The sequence below is a fragment of the Perna viridis genome, chromosome 2, assembly GCF_037379345.1.
Source record: "Perna viridis isolate PV_CMFRI_1.1 ecotype Kerala chromosome 2, ASM3737934v1, whole genome shotgun sequence".
Lineage (NCBI taxonomy): Eukaryota > Metazoa > Mollusca > Bivalvia > Mytilida > Mytilidae > Perna > Perna viridis.
This window is the reverse complement of record NC_142446.1, coordinates 3,760,710-3,779,158: the sequence shown is the minus strand read 5'-3', so window position 1 is coordinate 3,779,158 and position 18,449 is coordinate 3,760,710. Positions and strand designations below refer to the sequence as shown.

The 18,449-nt window shown below is 33.9% G+C and overlaps 1 protein-coding gene across 3 annotated transcripts in view; it reads left to right on the top strand.

Annotated features, from left to right (window-relative positions):
- Nucleotides 1-8,954, top strand: part of LOC148623335 (exonuclease 1-like) — a 60,391-nt gene extending 51,437 nt beyond the window's left edge. For 2 of the 3 annotated variants that reach the window (XM_088565117.1, XM_088565116.1), the window contains exons 13-14: nucleotides 2,940-3,048; nucleotides 4,405-8,954. In XM_088565117.1, the coding sequence (XP_088421243.1) occupies nucleotides 2,940-3,048; nucleotides 4,405-4,519 (224 nt within the window). In that variant the 3' untranslated portion in view covers nucleotides 4,520-8,954. The remainder of the gene's footprint in view (nucleotides 1-2,939; nucleotides 3,049-4,404) is intronic. The other variant, XM_088565118.1, reaches the window with a different exon arrangement.
- Nucleotides 8,955-18,449: the final 9,495 nt, after the last annotated feature.

The following is an 18,449-nucleotide window of genomic DNA, read 5'->3' as shown; positions in this document are numbered from 1 at the left end:
TAGAGGTCAAACAGAAGTGTAATATATTTGACTTTTCATCTGATGAGTATAAGAGGTCATGTCTAACTGAATATTTTTTTGACTATTTTTCGCATGAGTAAAATAGGCCGTGCTCAACATCAATTTTGTTTTTAGCTCACCTTTCGAAAGGGCCATGTAAGCTTTTTCCACCATCTGATGGTTCTTCCTTGTTTTTGTCTAGCAATTCCTCTAACATCTTCCTTGCTAAAACAACTTAACAAATTTAAATGAACAATCTTCAGGGTATCTTGCACAAAAATGTGGTATTATTTTTGATCCATGAAAAAAAACATGGCTGCCATGTCTGTTTATAGAACATTGGGAAAAGCCATTATTTCAAGATACATCTTGAAAAACTATACAAGATAGAGAAAAATATATATATATATATCCACCCAGGCTCCTTTGTGTGAAGACCTCCTCAAAAGTCCCTTTGTGTTGAATTTTTTGCGGATGCAGTCGGTAGTTTTGCTTTTTATCCTTTGACCTTAAGGACGCTCTTCTATGGAAATGCATGTCCCTTGATCGTAATTCTATTTCCCAATTGGCCAAATACTGATAAATTAGTGGCATTTGAAAAATATGTATTTAAAATTTGAAATTGCGTGCCATGTGTTCTTTTCTTGAAATAAATGTAGAAACTTAGAAGTTAAAAGAACAAAATTTTACTGCATCTGCTATCTTTTAAGAAGATAGTACTTGTTTAAAGTTATTGACCTTGAAAATTGAAAACTGATGTTTTTTTTTGCAATTTTATGAAATATCTTGTAAAAAAAAAAAACATTATAGATAGAAACACTCCAGTAGTGATCTTTCATACAGGAGTCAGTTGTAGGCTTTCTTATTTGAGTTATTGCCCTTTAAAATGAGAACTGATGTTGGATTTTTTTTGCTGTTTTTAGCCAAAATTTTGAAAGCCATTACATTTAGAAACATTCAGTTCTATTATTCATGACATGATCTTTATGATAAGGCTTAGAAAAGACACTTGAGTACAAAAACCACGAATGCCAAAAGCTCCCATGGCCCTTAAGGACATTTTTGTTTAGTGATGAAATAGGCCACTTCCATTGGAAAGCTGTTTTCCAATACCGACAATTCATGAATTAACTTGATTACCTATCAAAGATTAAACAGGGTATATCTTTGACCCTATCTGTTATTAATGCAGAAAACTATTCTTCACTTAAATAAGAATGATATTCAAAATTTACACAAAGTTTTCAATATCCTTAGCCATCCATAGCTCTAAGATATCTACTTTTTAAGTTATTCTTGGTTCTGAAGGTAAAGTATGAAGGAAGACATTTTTGTCATGTGGCAAAAGTATTTAATTATTGATTTCACTGGCCAGTATACATTTTTGGTTGTAGGTCAGGCCATAATGATTATCTAGGTGTAAGGAACCTTGAAACAACTGAAGTACACAATGGACTTAAAATATCAATGTTTGAAGTGTGAAGTCTCCAAACCCCTATGTAATGCCTAAATGTACTAGGCAACACCAAAATTATTCTTGGAACTGGCACTTTGTTCACTTTAAGTATACATTTGTATTTTCCATTTTATCTCTGGCATCCCGAAAATTTAAGTCATTAATACACTTCAATTTGAGTAATTAGTGGCAGCAATCTTCTTGCACTAGATCCAAGTATTGGTTGGAATTCTGTGTTTTTTTGTCTGACTTTGCAAGGGAATATCATTCATTTTGAGTGTTTAACAGGAGTGACAGGAATCTTATTTCTGCAATGTTATTTTTCTAGTTACATATGTTATAAAACTCTTCATATATGTTTGTTTGACCTTCTAATCAATCACTTGTTTAAAACAAGATGAGGGTTATTAATGGTTTTATTTTATTTTATTTTTTTTTTTTTGGATAAACTGTGAAGTGCATTACCATCATTGCATCACAAATTCATGCCAATTTTACACATATACCCCCGCAGTCATGGTCTGTTGACTTAGAAAATTTAATGTTAAAGTTTAACATTAAGTTTTCTGATAAGTTCATTTCAACATGAACATCTTAATGCTAGGTCAGTGATATTTGGTGTACAGATGCATTACCATCATTGCTTTACGAATTCATGCCAATTGAATGGATATACCCCCGCAGTCTAGTGCATTATGTAGTGGTAACACAAAAATGATCATTTTATAATATCATATTATTATACAAAATATGAAAGCAACACGAAAAATATATATAACAAACACACTATTATATTGACAATATCGAACAGGCGAGATAACAGTTTATTTACATTGTCCTCCCATAACAGCTGTTGAGGTCATAGATGATATCTAGATTATCTGCCTTGACACATATGTGGAATGACACCTGTGTTTTTGTTTTGAAAAAATTAGAGGCAGAATCTACAACTTTAGGTTGTCGATTATGAAATTTCTCACATCACCTTAATGTAGAAACTGAAAATGTATTTCTCTTGATGCAAGAAATTTCCATAATCAACTCGCTGTCATTGATACCTTGAAAATTTCAGTGTCATCCAAACAAAGCCAAATTATAATAATAATAATAATAATAATAATAATAATAATAATAATAAAATCTTTATTTTGAGAGGGTTACACAGTTAATTTACAAGCTAATCTTCTCTTAGACCCTCACACACAAAACTATAACTACTAAAAAAAACACACAATTAAGGAAAATCTGATTTGACAATATCAAAGCCCTTCAAGATAATATACAATATAGAACATCAAAAACAGTGTTAACAACAACAATTTTCTCTTTTATGATACTCTGTTCAGAAGTCTTAATTATGATATATTCATTTCATTTCAGTTATAATGAGCAGGTATTGGATATTTGAAGAAGAAAAATAATATTTTCATATCTAAGTGGAGGATTTATAATTTTGCAGCTAAATAAATATTCTAATTTTCAGCTTCTCTCACGTCTGGATGTAGGGTCTCAGGATTATCTAAGAAAATACCTGTAAACAATAAACAACTGAATCTGAAGGACATGCTTTCAAAATTCTCTAATAATAGAAGGTAAATATCTGTCCGTTACCATAATCTGTATGACATTTGATTAGATTACTCTCACATGTCTATTGTTACATCTTTTACAACCATATCTCCTCAATTATTTTTAAGAATCAACCAAATTGTGAGGTTTGTTATAATTGCAACATTAAACCTTTTTTATACCCCCACTTGCAAAATGGGGGATCTATAGTGATAGGGGTGTCCATATGTCCTTCTGTTACACAGGGTGAGGGGCATCTCTTATCTGTTACTCCTCCCATGCCACAGAATGGAACTGAATTAAACTTTTGCAGAATCTTTATAATATGTTCTCATTGTGCACTTTTTATTTCAGATTTTGATCCAAACAATTTGGATGTTTCACATTGGACTTTTGTCATTTTTTAATATGGGCAAATGGGTGAACCAGTACCTTATCCATTATTTCTCTTATACCCCTGAAAGGAATTGAATGAAATTTTCACAAATACTTTTTTACATATTTTTTTGATATGCTTTATTTTTTAGAAATATTTGTTTATACACATATATATCATGTATATATATATACATGTACCATCTTTACATGTCATAAAAATATGTTGACAACATATTTTATGAGTTTAACAGCAACTAACACAAAAATTTGGAAATAAAAATCCTTAATTATTTTCTATTATTATGCTCCAAGCAAAGCAAATGCTGTTTGTCTATCATCAATTCTAATCTACAACTTCTCTGAAAATGTTGAATGAAATTTGTTGAAACATTCACAAAGTCTTTATCAAAAGATGTCATTATGTACCTATTTTATTTTTCCATCTGTTACAAAACATGGACTTTGTCATTGGTCCACAAAAAGGACGATCTTCTTATCCGTACCTGTTCTTAACAAAAAGGACCATCTTATTATCCGGACCTGTTCTTAACAAAAAGGACCATCTTATCCGTACCTGTTCTTAAACCAGCAAATGGATTTTATTGAAATTTTCACAAATTCTTTCTTGTATGATGCCATTTATCCTCATTTTTAACAGTCTAAATGGTTTCCTATATGTTTTTTGGGATGGAGGGGCATCACCAAATAAGTTTTGCTTGTAATGTTCCTAGTTATATCCTCACACACACACACACTTGGAAAGGGGTCACATGAGTTCTGCTTTATTTTAAGTTAAGATTTAAGCTTCTGTATCTTAATGAGAGGTCATTTTGAATTTTGCTTCTAAGCTAAACTTTTGTATCTGGTTGAGAGTGTTACATATTGTTATTTTACTGTGGTGTCTAGTCTTTTGGTGCATGATAGTTGCATTCATTTTCATTCTTTTTCAGCACATGTATGCTAATGAAAATTACAAATGACATTCTCACTGTTTATTTCAGCAAAGATTTACCAAAGATAAAGCATGAAAAAAACAAAGACATTTATGGAACTCCATCTGCCAGTTCTGATGTTTTATCAGTAACAAGTGGTTTACAAAGATGTATTCTTCCATGATTTAAAAGCATACAAGGATAGAAATAACAAGTTTGGTAATGCTCATCAAACTTAACATTGTACAGAGATAGATTCAACAAGGATGATAGCACTCATCATACTCAACAAAGATAGATTCAACAAGGATGATCCTCAATATTGTACAGAAATAGACTCAACAAGGATGATCTTCAATGTTGTACAGAAATAGACTCAACAAGGATGATAGTGTTCATCATACTTAACATTGTACAGAGATAGATTCAACAAGGATGATAGTGTTCAAAATTGTACAGAGGTAGATTCAACAAGTATATTAGTCCTCATCATACCTAATATTGTACAGAGATATATATAACAAGGCAGATACCACTCATCATACTTAATATTGTACAGAGATAGATATAACAGATACCACTCATCATACCTAATATTGTACAGAGATAGATATAACAGATACCACTCATCATACCTAATGTATTGATATAGATTCAACAGGGATTGTAGTACTTACAGAACTTAGCATCTAATGAAGATGAACTCATCTTATTATACAGAGATGAAATTTGCAATGATTTAACAAATGATATATATATATAATTCAACTTTGCAATGCTTGTCTACAGTTTTTTAGTGACTTTTTAGATGTCATACATTTTTTATAGTTGAAGTTTTGTATGTTTTGTACCTACAAAGTATAGTTATTTATACGATCATAAAAATTTAAGGTCATGTAACAATATGGCACTGTGGTCATCCGTACACACTTGGTTTTTCATGCAATAATTTGAATATTAGTCAGTTAATCTTTATGAAATTATATAAAAAGGTTCCAAACTACCAAAAGGAGGTTAGTATTGATTTTAGGGGTTATAGCCCCCAACAATTTTAAAATTAGACACGAAATTAAGCATTTCATAGACTCAAGTAAAAGCATTACGGAATGTCTATTGTTCCATAATGTTTATACCCCCAACTTGCAAATGGGGGAAATATTGTGATAGGGGTGTCTGTCCATCCATACTTCCTTCCTTCTATTACACAGGTGGACCCATCTCTTATCTGTAACGTTACTCCTTGTATACCACTGAATGGAATTAAATTCATCTTTCACAGATTTTTTATTACATGTTGTACACCTCGTATTGTAGATCTTGAGCCAAATCTATTTGGGGGTTTCACATAGAAAACATGAGCTTTGTCATTTTTGAATTTGGGTACATTTTTGGGGGACTCCTCTATTATCCTTTACTCCTCCTATACAACTGAATGGAATTGAATGGAACTTTTACAGAATCTTTATTACATATTCCCATTGTGCACCTCCTATTTCAGATTTTGATACAAATCAATATGGAGGTCAAAAGCTGCATGTTATCAAAGTGGGGAGTGGGAGTATCAAATAAGGGAACATACTAAGTTTTTAGTTCACCTGGCCAACGGCCATGTGAGCTATTGCCATCGCTTGCTTCCATCGTAAACATTGTCTGTCTTCATTAACAATTTTTCAAGACTCTTCTCCTATGAAACTACTGACCAATTTGAACCAAACTTGGTATGAATGTTCTTTAGTGTATGCTGCATAGAACTGAAGTGGAGATTTTTGTTCCCTAGAACTATATGGCCGCTGTTATTATGAATAAAACATAAGGATCAGAAAGTTTTTGTGTATATTTACTTCAGAACCTAAAATCCCACAGCTTTTTGGAAATTCAATCTCTCCAAACTTTTGAAAAATAGGAATTTCATTTGAAAGGACTTGTTTGTAAATCTTGTTTCAAAAAATTATGTTGTTCTTAAGTTACAAATCCACATATTTTTTCTAAAATATCGCAGAAGGACAAAGTGTGCTACACAGAAAAGCAGGCTTACAATGTACTTGATTTCCTCAATGATAACATGTTTGTCACATTCGGAGGAGGTTTATTTCAGCGAGTTGGCATATCAATGGGCACTAACTGTGCTCCTCTCCTAGCCGATATGTTTTTGTATTCAAAAGACTGAATTTCTTCAGAATCTCATCAAGAATAAAAATATGAAAGATGCTAAATCATTTAATTTTACATACAGATATATTGATGATGTGTTGTCAGTCAGCAACCCATCTTTTGGTAAATGATTACCTTCAATATATCCACCAAAGTTCAAGATGATGGAGACTACAAAAACAGCTTGTTCTGCACCTTTTTTGACAACAGTGACAGTGGTCTTTTGTAAACACTAAGATTTATGATAAAAGATACGACTTTAATTTTAATATAAATTTTCCTTACCTGTGCAGCAATATTCCATCATCTCCTGCATATGGTGTTTATATTTTACAATTGATTCGCTATGCTAGAGCAAGTACTAACTACTTCATAAATTCTTTTAAGATATCAATCCTTGGTTGAAAAATACTCATTTGTTTCTAAAATAATGAGCAATGAACCAAGTCAGGACCATTGCAGTACCAGCTGCTCCAGTGGTGTAATATCTATTTTGCCAGATTCATTTTGGACTTGATTGTGGATCGAATTTGTGTTTGGTAATTCTGTTGTTACCCTTATTCAAAACAGTACGGTTAAGCCAAATTCTTTCGTAAGGATCATTTCATCAATTGAAAGTTAATTTCTATCTATTATAGTTTTTAGGATATTGGCTGAAAACTGCTTTTCAAGGGCAATTACTCTAGGCCTACAAAGGTCTCACTAACCACTTCCGGGTCAAATGGCCACCCCCCTATGTAATACCAAAAACACACTGAACCTAGACATATGCATTGTAAGTGCATTATTTGTGTGTATTATGATTAAAAGTAGTCAAAATGAAGCTGAGAATGTGTACTTTAAAATCATATATGTAATTAACTGCAAAAGTGTATGAATATTGTTTACATGTGTGAGTAATTTGCCTCCATGCTGTCAGTTAGCAGAACAGGTAAAAATGTGGATTTTCAGTATTATTTATTCAAGTAAATTTTCTGAAGAATTTCTACTATCATCGTACCATTAGCGTAATGATTTTGGAAGCCTTATTTTCCAAACTTCGCAACAGTATGCAACTTTAAGATGTCATTTGTCCTGGGAATTCACAATGAGACTTTGAAAATTACTTTTTTAACATGTAAAGTAATGGAAACGTTAGAAGTGGTTAGTGAGACCAAAAGTCTGCATTGGATCAAAAGTTGTCGGACGACTCCTTGTTGGAGTTACTGCCCTTGAAAGGTGAAGCATGAAAGGATTTTCTTAACAGTTTTCAGCCAATATCTTGAAAAGTTTGATAGATAGAAAGAAACTGCAATAGCTGAAATGATCCTTATGATAAGGCCTACAAAAGTGTGCAGGTGATTAAAGATGTTGGATGACGACTAAGTAATTGCCCTTGAAAGGCGAAAAAATGATGTTTTTAGCAGTTTTCAGCCAATATCGTGATAACTAGAATAGATACAAATTAACTTTCAATTGATGAAGTGATCCTCATGATAAGTCCTATCAAAGTTTTTTCAGTCAAAATTGGAGGACAGCTCCTTATTAGAGTTATTGCCCGTAGAAGGCAAAATTCTAACCAGGTGAGCAATTCAGGCTCCTGGGAGCCTCTTGTTTCTTATACTACTATGGTAAGACAGGGATTGATTATGAACATTTGTTAATTTCGGACCAAAAAGGGGACCAGAAAAATGCTGAATTCCAGACAATAACTGGGCTATTAATGAATTGATATCTCTTGTTACAAAGTGCCATACCACCAAAGGAAGAATTGGATGGGGGGGGGGTTAAGGCTTGAACATTTTTAATAAGGGCTTAAAGGGGACCTGAAACAAATTTATTTTCTTATGTTTGAACAATGATTTTGAAAAAAAGTGAATTTTACCAGTTGAAGTTGCCATACCACAAAAGGAAGATTGGGATTGATTTTTGGCATGTGTCTTGAGCCAAGTAAAAATGAGGGGCCGCAAAAGGGCCAGAAACCAGTATTTTTTTCCTGATTGTTATATGCCTGGCAATTTCGATGGTGTATTGCCGTCTGTCCATTCGTCTGTCATCAACATTGTACAAGAACTCCAAAACGTTTGCATTTATTTGGGACATTTAGTATCCATGGTCATGGGCTTTCTTTTCTATAAAATTTCAATTTCATATTTAATTTTTTTGGCACTCTTTATAAGGATCAGACAACAGTTTTTGCCATAAATTTCAAAACCCTAACGAATGGAAGAAAAATTTCAAGTTTATCCCAAAACCCATTTAAGCGTGTTTATGCAATTTTTACCATATTTTGCATGTTTTTTTTATTTACATGAAAACTATAGCAGTAAGGTTCAAAGGGTTAATTGCAGTATCAGAAAGAGGACAAGACTAATTTCCTAAAAATGGATTGAGTTTTATATTTGTATCTCTATCACCATTAGGTTTACATAAAATTTGACTTTCAATAAAAGTGTTCAAGCAAGATGAAATAAAATAATATGAAGTTCTGTTGAACCCTGTTATGCCCTTTATGACGTTTTTGCTATCTTTGTGTTATTAAACAGATGTAAACATGTTCCCTTGGGTATTGTTCACAGAACTGACATGAATTTTGCTGTCATTACCAAAATGGACAGTATGAATCTTAACAGCGAGTTTTTTGTAAGTTTTTCAAAATCGTTTGGTTCATACAAATCGTTTTCACGTTCATTATACTTTTATATTGAAGGAGTATATGGGGAAACTATTTCTCTGTACCTGTGCATAATGCTGTTTAAGGGCCAGTTACAATCTGCCCTGTGGTTTCCTCGTCAAGACCCATGGGTGGCCTATTGCGTGGAATTGTTGCCTCTTCGACTAATTCACCATTTCTATTTTTTATATTGGGTTAAAGTATTCGGCATGATGTAACCATGGATATATGAAAATCGCCCTTGTTGAGGTTATTGCTCTTTTCTATTTGCTTTTTTTTTTTTGGGGGGGGGGGGGTATTTTCATTCTAAAGAAAATATCTCTGAAACATAGGTGTCAATGTTCTGAAACTTAATAGGGACTTCAATGCTCTTTACAAATGATCTTTTTTTTTTGTGTTGTGCAAATCGCTCGATGGGTAGAGGGAATTACCTTATTTGGGCACCAGCATCCTTGGGGTATTTAAATAGCACTATAACAATAAAGTTGAAAACAGCAGCACTTTCCGTATATCCGTCACACCCTTCATTTCGTGCATTAAAAAGCTAGGACATAGTTGATTTGAGCAAATAATTCGACTGTCTTTGTAGAAATAAACCACAAACCCCCCCCCCCCAAAAAAAAAAAAAAAAAAAAAAAAAAATTCTTCGTAACACAGTGTTAGCCTATCACTTGCACGATATGAGTGACGCCGACCATCAGCTGACTGTTCCTATACTTGATTTAATTTTCGTTTTCATGCTAACATGCTAACATACTGTAAACGTACTTATTTTCGCGGGTACTTATATTCGCGATTTTACAATTTCAAACAAGTTCGCGGGTATTTAATTTCGCGTTTTTCTAGTTTTAACTTTTACTATTTTCGCGGAATATAACTCTGTCTCTTTTTAACATCGTGTAAAAGACAAAGTTTATTCCATGATTAATTTTATTTTGAATACCTGTAAATATGTTATTAAATATAAAATGTGACGGATCGATTATTTAACTGTCCCTTTCATAATAAATAAAGATCAAAGCGTACACAGGTCATTATGGTCACTATGGATTATTCGGATCAATGAACACATTCACAATAAAAGTGTCAATCTTACAAATACAGGTAGCGTGGACTGCTCTCACCTGATATTGTTTTCACAACAATTTAAAGGTCAGCTTGGGTCGTTCTGGTTGTAAAATTGTTTACATAGCAATTTGTCTTTGATCGACGGGTATGTGTTGTCTAGGGTAATAAAGTTCTTCTAAATTTTGTGATATGGGTATTTATGTTCGCGGGTATTTATTTTCGCGGAAAATGGTCAACCGCGAAATCCGCGAAAATAAGTACGTTTACAGTATATAATACTGTGAGACGCGGTTTGCACTCACATATGGTATTTGTAATACATGACGGGCAGAGGTGTTTCTTAACGCCCTTGGCTGTCATTTGGGGTCTCTCACACACGGTGCAAGCATTGAAGCTTTTACGCAGTCCCCGGGCATAGTCATACCCATGAATGTGGGTCATGGTGTATTCGGAGAAATTGTCATGTGACCACGTTCATTCGTTAAATGCATTATCGCGTAATTTAATGTCGATCCGTGACCTAGTGATCCGATTTGTAATCAGTACACTATACTGAACAGCCTACAATATTTGCTGAATCTTTGAGCCCCGTGCAGGTCCGGGTGTTAAAAGAATAGGCCTGCAGCAGCGCTAAACTTGTCGTAAAAGGCGACTAAATAGTGCTCAGAAACCTAGCCGGGGGCTAGGCGCTCTGTCCATAGAGCAACTGGGATGTGCCCCAGGTGGTGGAATGGGGTATCCCTGGTGTGTTACATGCTGGGGTTGTCAGGCTATAACACGGAAAACCTGACCGCAAACCATAGTGGTACACCGTGTTGATAAAGATGTCCCGTTCCTCCCACGTTAAAGAACCCTGCTGTGGTATTCGATAGGAGTAAGAACCTTTGCGCTCCGCCACAGGAGGCTAAATTGCCCGACCTTACCCATCCCTCCCTTTTTCTAGTAGCAATCAAAATTTTTCGACCCTATTATCCTTGTGTCCAATCCCTATTTTCATTTCATCATTTCATGTTCATTTTATCATCCATTTCATGTTCATCGTCTGAATATAGCTGAAATATTGCTGCTCGGACGTTAAACCCCAACAATCAGTCAATCAACTGAATCTTTGACCCAGCAAAATACTTTTTTGGATCAAATCAATACTTCCAAGTGCACGAAAGACAGAAAGGTAGGTCAATGGTGCACGCCAGCTGCAGTCAATTAATGAGAAATCTCCAAGGCCGAAAAAGTAATGTTATGTTTCCGATCACCATTCTTAAATTTTGTCGGGTCGGTAGGCTGGGATTTATTTTAATTTAAATTATAATTTTGTTTTGACGGTGGTGGTCAAAACAACAAAATATTTAATTCTAGTGCCGAATCTCAAAAGGGATTATCCACGACCAAGAGCACACTCGTGGCATACATGTATGTGTTTACAATCGAATCTAAATATAAACTACAAATATTTCTCTTTTTTTGTCATCTAGGATAGAAAAAAACATCTATGGCTTTATTTTTTACTTTTTTTCTCAAAGACAATCGGCAGACTTTATTATTATTTTTTTTTTTTTTCAAAATAACAAAAACTTTTGGATAGGAGTTCTGAAGGAGGATCGATAGGGTGACCGCAAACAACATATATTTATGCCTAACCTAAATAGCATTCCTACGTTGGGCCAACGTGGGATACCCAATGTTGATCCAGCATAAGCCCAACTTTCACCCATCCAAGTGGTACAACGATGGTATTCCTCGAGATATATTGGAATGAAATTTGATAATTTGTTTAATTGTGATGTCGCAGAGTGCTGATGCTACGCGCTGCATTAGAGAAGGCAAACAAAATTCCCCTCGTTTTCTCACATATATTTTTAACAGTTAGAATGTACCAAGGACAAGCTGATTGCAGCTGCAAATATGATTAAAACAAGAAAAATTATCGAATTATCCGATATTACAAGCATTTGTATAGTAGGTATTGAAAATTTGCAAATCATTTGATAGAAACATTATAATGCTTGTCTCTGTTTTATGTTAAAGTAGAAATTACATTGAAAATATGTACACGTTTGTTCAAAATGAAAGACAACTTTTGTTTTGAAAAGGGTGTTTTATGCTCTCAGTTACAAAACTGCATAAGGGGGAGATAATCACGTACATTATTGTTATCATAAGTTAGATTTGGTTATTCATAATAAATTTGTGTATTATTAAGTACTAAATATTAAACACGAATACTAGTTACATAAATATTACACACGAATACTCGTTACATAAATATTAACCCCCGTGCAGGTCCGGGTGATAAAAGAATAGGCATGCAGCAGCGCTAAGCTTGTCGTATAAGGCGACTAAATAGTGCTCAGAAACCTAGCCGGGGGCTAGGCGCTCTGCCTACAGAGCAACTGGGATGTGTGCCCCAGGTGGTGGAATGGGGTACCCCTGGCGTGTTACATGCTGGGGTTGTCAGGATATAATACGGAAAACCTGACCGCAAACCATAGTGGTGCACCGTGTTGGGAAAGATGCCACATTCCTCGCACGTTAAAGAACCCTGCTGTGGTATTCGATAGGAGTAGGAACCTTTGCGCTCCACCACTGGAGGCTAAATTGCCCGACCTTACCCATCCCCCTTTTTCCAGTGGCAATCAAAATTTGTCGACCCTATTATCCTTGTGACCCATCCTTTTTTTTTTTCATTTCATGTTCATTTTATCATCAATTTCATGTTCATCGTCTGAATATAGCTGAAATATTGCTGCTCGGACGTTAAACCCCAACAAACAAACAAACAAACATAAATATTAAACATGAATACTTGTTGCATAATATTAAACATGCGCATAACAGTATTTTTTAAAAGAGCTTACAGAGCTTTTATTAAAGTAAAAATATATATATCAATAATTTTTTGGTGTTTCAACGTTGGCCCAACTTAGCATCGCAGTTTGTATGCAACACAATTTTTCTTCCATATGTCCGGATTTGCTTTCTTGTTTCATTTTTCTTGAGATCAAAATACATTTTGGCATCAAGAATAATCTGAAGTCTGTTTTAACATGTGTATTACCAAAGTTGTTTTGACGTTGGTTGAATGTTGGCTCACCGTTGGCTCTGGGTTGGACTAATGTAGAAAAATACAAATTATGTAATCATGGTTTTGATTTAAAAATTAAAATGTAACAATATTATCTAGTACAAGCAGCTTCTAAAAGTTATTAAAGAAAAACATAAAATGCATTGGTTATTCTGAATAGTAGGACCGACGTAAAACCTTTTTTAATGATATGAAAGTATTTAAAATTTCAATACGCCATGTTTAACCATTAGCTTGACAAGTAAAAACCATTTTGGTAAAAATAAATCAATATAGAGATATTTCCAAAACCACTCACGGCTACATTGGCTTAACGTTGGGCCAACGTAGTCTTGCCAACGCCAACTAAAAGCCAACAAACCAACCATCAGCCAACGTTGGCCCGACGGAGGCATGCTGTCTGGGAATAGGATGGTCTATTTATTACTCCAGCAGTGCTAGAGGTTGTCTGGCAAGCTATTTTGTTGCAAAACACATGGCATTGAGGAATTTGGTGAGTTGGGGTTGTCCAATTAGCTGCCCATTACTGTAACATGAAGTTTCGGGAATTCTACATTATACATATAGACATTATGTACACGTAAAAGTACAGTGTACATGTAAGTACACTCCCGAGGAGCTCCAACGATTTTTAGTTTTGCTATATATGTATATGTCAGACTGCATGTACTGACAACTCTTAATATGATTTTTAATTTAACCATTTTTTGTTTACGACTTCATGCCAATGAAGTAAAGTTTGTACATGTACATAACAATATAATTTTAGTCACATTCATATTTAAACGTAGGGTAGGGATTTTATTAAGTATCAAGACATTAATACTACATACGTAAAAATAACTTTTGTTAAAATTGTGAAGAAGATTTACATGATTAAATAAAATAGTGATTCTAAAGTTAATGACAGTGGGTTGTGAAGGTTACAGACCACCAATTCAACCAATGAGCATTTGGAACGTACGCAAAAATAGTCCTACGCAGAAATTACCCCTGTTCCTCATAGTGCTGTGAAAAAAGTTCTCATCTTATTTAAAAAATTTAAACAGTTTCTGACAGGAAAAACATTTCTGTACATTTTATAGGTGCATTTTGCTTCTTGTGATGTGAAGCCTAATCTCCACAATGATTTTTAAATATACCCCTATCTTGTGAAAACACTGGGATTTCCCATGCTATTTATAGACCCTTCACTTCCGGTGACCAGTACTTCACTGCAAGTCTGCTAACCCCACATGCCATTCTGAGGATTGTGAGCTGACATATGTAGAATCATGCTGATATATAGTCCTCTGCAGGTTAAAGTTAAGGTAAAGTCCAGAGAAGCCATTGAATATTGTGAAATTAGCATAGAAGCCTATGGGAAGTGGAATTAGTGGTTTTTAGCCTTAAGCTGAAGCCATGGCAAAATGAAAAGTTTCTTGAAATAGCTTTAAACTACTTGAAGATCTTGTTAACTTTGCCATGAGAGGAATACACTACAAAAATCCTTCAAAATATGCATTTTTTTAAGTTATAGGTCCAAATTATGGAAAATTGGTCTTTTTGCCTGATTTTTATGTCCTATCTTGTAAAAAGTGTAGAAAATTTAGTAAAAATATCAAATATTAAACTTTGAGGGCTATATTTACCTAAATATGGTGGTAATAAGCACTTGAAATCAAGTTTTGTGTAGATTTGAGCAAAAATTAGGTTAGAAATGAGGAAAAACTCACTTTCATTACTGCGGTTAAGGCCATATAAGCATTCCCCTATGGCAACATGGAAAATCCATTATTGAGCACTTTTTTTGCTTTAGGTGCCCTTTACTGGTCATGTTGTAATGTAAAAACACTGTATTTACAAATTTAAAGCCAAATATATCACCTTTTGTGAAAATTTAAAGATTTAGGATTTTTGACATGTGATCAAGAAAAAGGGGGAGGCATGTCAGAAATAAATTTTTAAAAAATAGACCAATTTCTCAGAAAATGATTACTGTTAAAACTATTTCTTCATTAATATTGTTAAAAAACAAGTTGTGATTGATATTTTTTATTTGAAAAGTCAGAAAAAGTTCTTTGCAAATATTTAATGCATTTAAGTATGGTAAAATATTGTCACTTTTTTGCTCGCACAAGTTGGTTACCCTATATTTAAAAATCAAATATTTAAAAAAGTGCTTGTCACATTTCACTGAAACTTTGCAAATGCATTCAGTATGTGTGTAGAAAGATACCTGTATAGTGATTTATTTTTTCTAAGACAAAAAGTGACTCTTTAGGTTACAGACCACCAATTCAACCAATGAGCATTTGGAACGTACGCAAAAATAGTCCTACGCAGAAATTACCCCTGTTCCTCATAGTGCTGTGAAAAAAGTTCTCATCTTATTTAAAAAATTTAAACAGTTTCTGACAGGAAAAACATTTCTGTACATTTTATAGGTGCATTTTGCTTCCTGTGATGTGAAGCCTAATCTCCACAATGATTTTTAAATATACCCCTATCTTGTGAAAACACTGGGATTTCCCATGCTATTTATAGACCCTTCACTTCCGGTGACCAGTACTTCACTGCAAGTCTGCTAACCCCACATGCCATTCTGAGGATTGTGAGCTGACATATGTAGAATCATGCTGATATATAGTCCTCTGCAGGTTAAAGTTAAGGTAAAGTCCAGAGAAGCCATTGAATATTGTGAAATTAGCATAGAAGCCTATGGGAAGTGGAATTAGTGGTTTTTAGCCTGAAGTACTAAACGTACATACACGTTATGATAGTTCTGTAACAAGTACTACAGTATAGGAACATTTTCCAGCTACTTAGAAGTATCAGTATCGATGGATTTAGCCTTAAAGTCCTTCATATACCGGTATTGTAATTTTGATTCATAGAATTTTGAATGTTTTCTCTTGGGTATATGACTGTTAGTGTGCAGTTTTATACTTTTTTTTTTATAGAGAACTGTTTAACTAGGACTAATGTAAAAACAAAGACCTTATATATGTAAAACAAATTGCATCAAAATATATTGGTCGTATATCGTATATTGGTATGGTGCTGACAGCGGCGTCGTCGTCCATATTCACTTGGTTTTCGTGCGATGAATTTAGTTATGGTTGATCAATTGTTATGAAATTTTGATATGATTTTACTAACTACTAAAGGAATGCTTCTGTTGAATTTCGAGTTTATGACCCGTACCGTTTTTAAATTAGGCCCATCCATGTAACTGGCAGACACTACAATGTTGGTTTTTTGTTAATCTTAAGAAAAAAACTGGGAGTCCAGAATTTTACCAAGCTAAGTGGAATGGTCAAACCTAAACATGACGTACCAAGTTCAACACATCCATGCAAGTACACCTTCAAGAAAGAAGCATTGTTATATGTATATGACTTGTCTGATGTGGAATTTGCTCCCCATTTAGATGTTTAGTAACATATGTTAATGGATATTTATAAACATACGTATAATTAAATTATTGATATCAATAAATGAAGGAGTTTTCTAGACAATGCGCATTCAACACAAAATATGTATGTTCAATCAAATTTGCTCTTCGGGCAATACCACTCTGCGTCCATACTTCCCCCTCGGGTAATAACAGTCTGTGTCAATACTTGATACATATACAATATAGGTACATTGTCGAAAATTATTGGAGATATGTGATGAGGCGACGGAACGGGTAGGAAATGCGAGGCTCCGCCGAGCTATTTCCCCCGTTCCAAGCCGAATACACATATCTTCAATAATTTTCGACAATGTACCTATATTGTTTTTATCCTGTTATATTAAGTTTTGTGCGTGTGTACATTTTTAAAATAATTTTTTTTAAAATGCATATCCCCTGAGGAGCCCCGATCGTTAAACCCAACGAAAAAAATTAATATGCATGGCGCATGACTCAGTAAACATTGAAATTCAATCTGCATCATATAATCCGTCAAAGCTGTTTGAAGAAAATAAGCAATGTATCAAAATTTATTTAATTCCAAGAGACAAATAAGTAAAATGAACAATAAATACAAATATTTTGAATGTTGTAAAGTCGATTTTAAGAACATTAAAGTTTTGAATTTCGCGAGGAAGGTGGAAGCTGACTTGTTTCTGTTTGGTATATTGGAAGTCGTCTGCAAACTGATAATGAATCAAATCTGAACGAGATTTGGGATTTGCCATATATATGAGGTGAAAAAAAATACAAACAAAATCATTATTTGGTTAACATAAAATCTTTTATTTCACTCAGGTGAAAACGAAACAAAACAGCAAAGGATTATTCGGATACGCAATCGCAATTTGTTTATATCGTATCTATGGTGGCGGCCATGATTAATTTACGCATACCAGAAAAAAGTAGTTCTGCCGATCACGTGAGTGGGAGGAGCCAGAAGTCGATAACCTGCTAATGTACAGATACCGCAAAAAATAACCGTATACCTTTATTCGTTTAACAAATAACCTCATTGCAGGATATTTAAAAAAAAACATGGCCACCTTGACTGGATCAATTCACCAATCTGTACAAATCTCTTAAGAAAACTTTGGGATTCTGGAAAATAAAAGTAACATTCTTCATCCTAAAGGTCTCAGTATCGTATTAATTTTCCCATAGACTTCTATAGTGAAGTGCATATTTTTAGGATTTTTTAAAAATATGTAAATTGATTCAATAAAACTTTCACTTATGTAGCATTTCTAAAGACATGTGAAAAAATAATTTCCCGCAAAGAAAATAGGGTGAGTCCACGAAGACCGGACAGAAAAGTAGTCTCGAACTATAAATAGCCATTTTCTCTACTTTCACTTTCGTTTTGCACTCACCAAACCAACCTTTTCAGTGGAACATTTTTATGATATCATGTTAGATTTTCTTTTAAAAAAGTTCTTCATCTTACAGTGTGATGTTTGCTCTATTTTATAAGTCATTGTTCATATCTTTTGACAAAATATTAGTTTGTAGAGAGGCAAAAAGAAAATGCACTATATTTTTATAGCATCCATGTTTTGACGTACACCTGCTCAGGGATATGCAATACGACACTGGTACCTAAAGAGCTTTACCAATGTCTCCATTTGGTCGAAGTTGCACCACCACTCCTTATTGGAGTTTTTAGCCTTGGGAGGTAAGATATGAAGAATTTTTCAGTCGTATGATTAGTTCTTGTAACC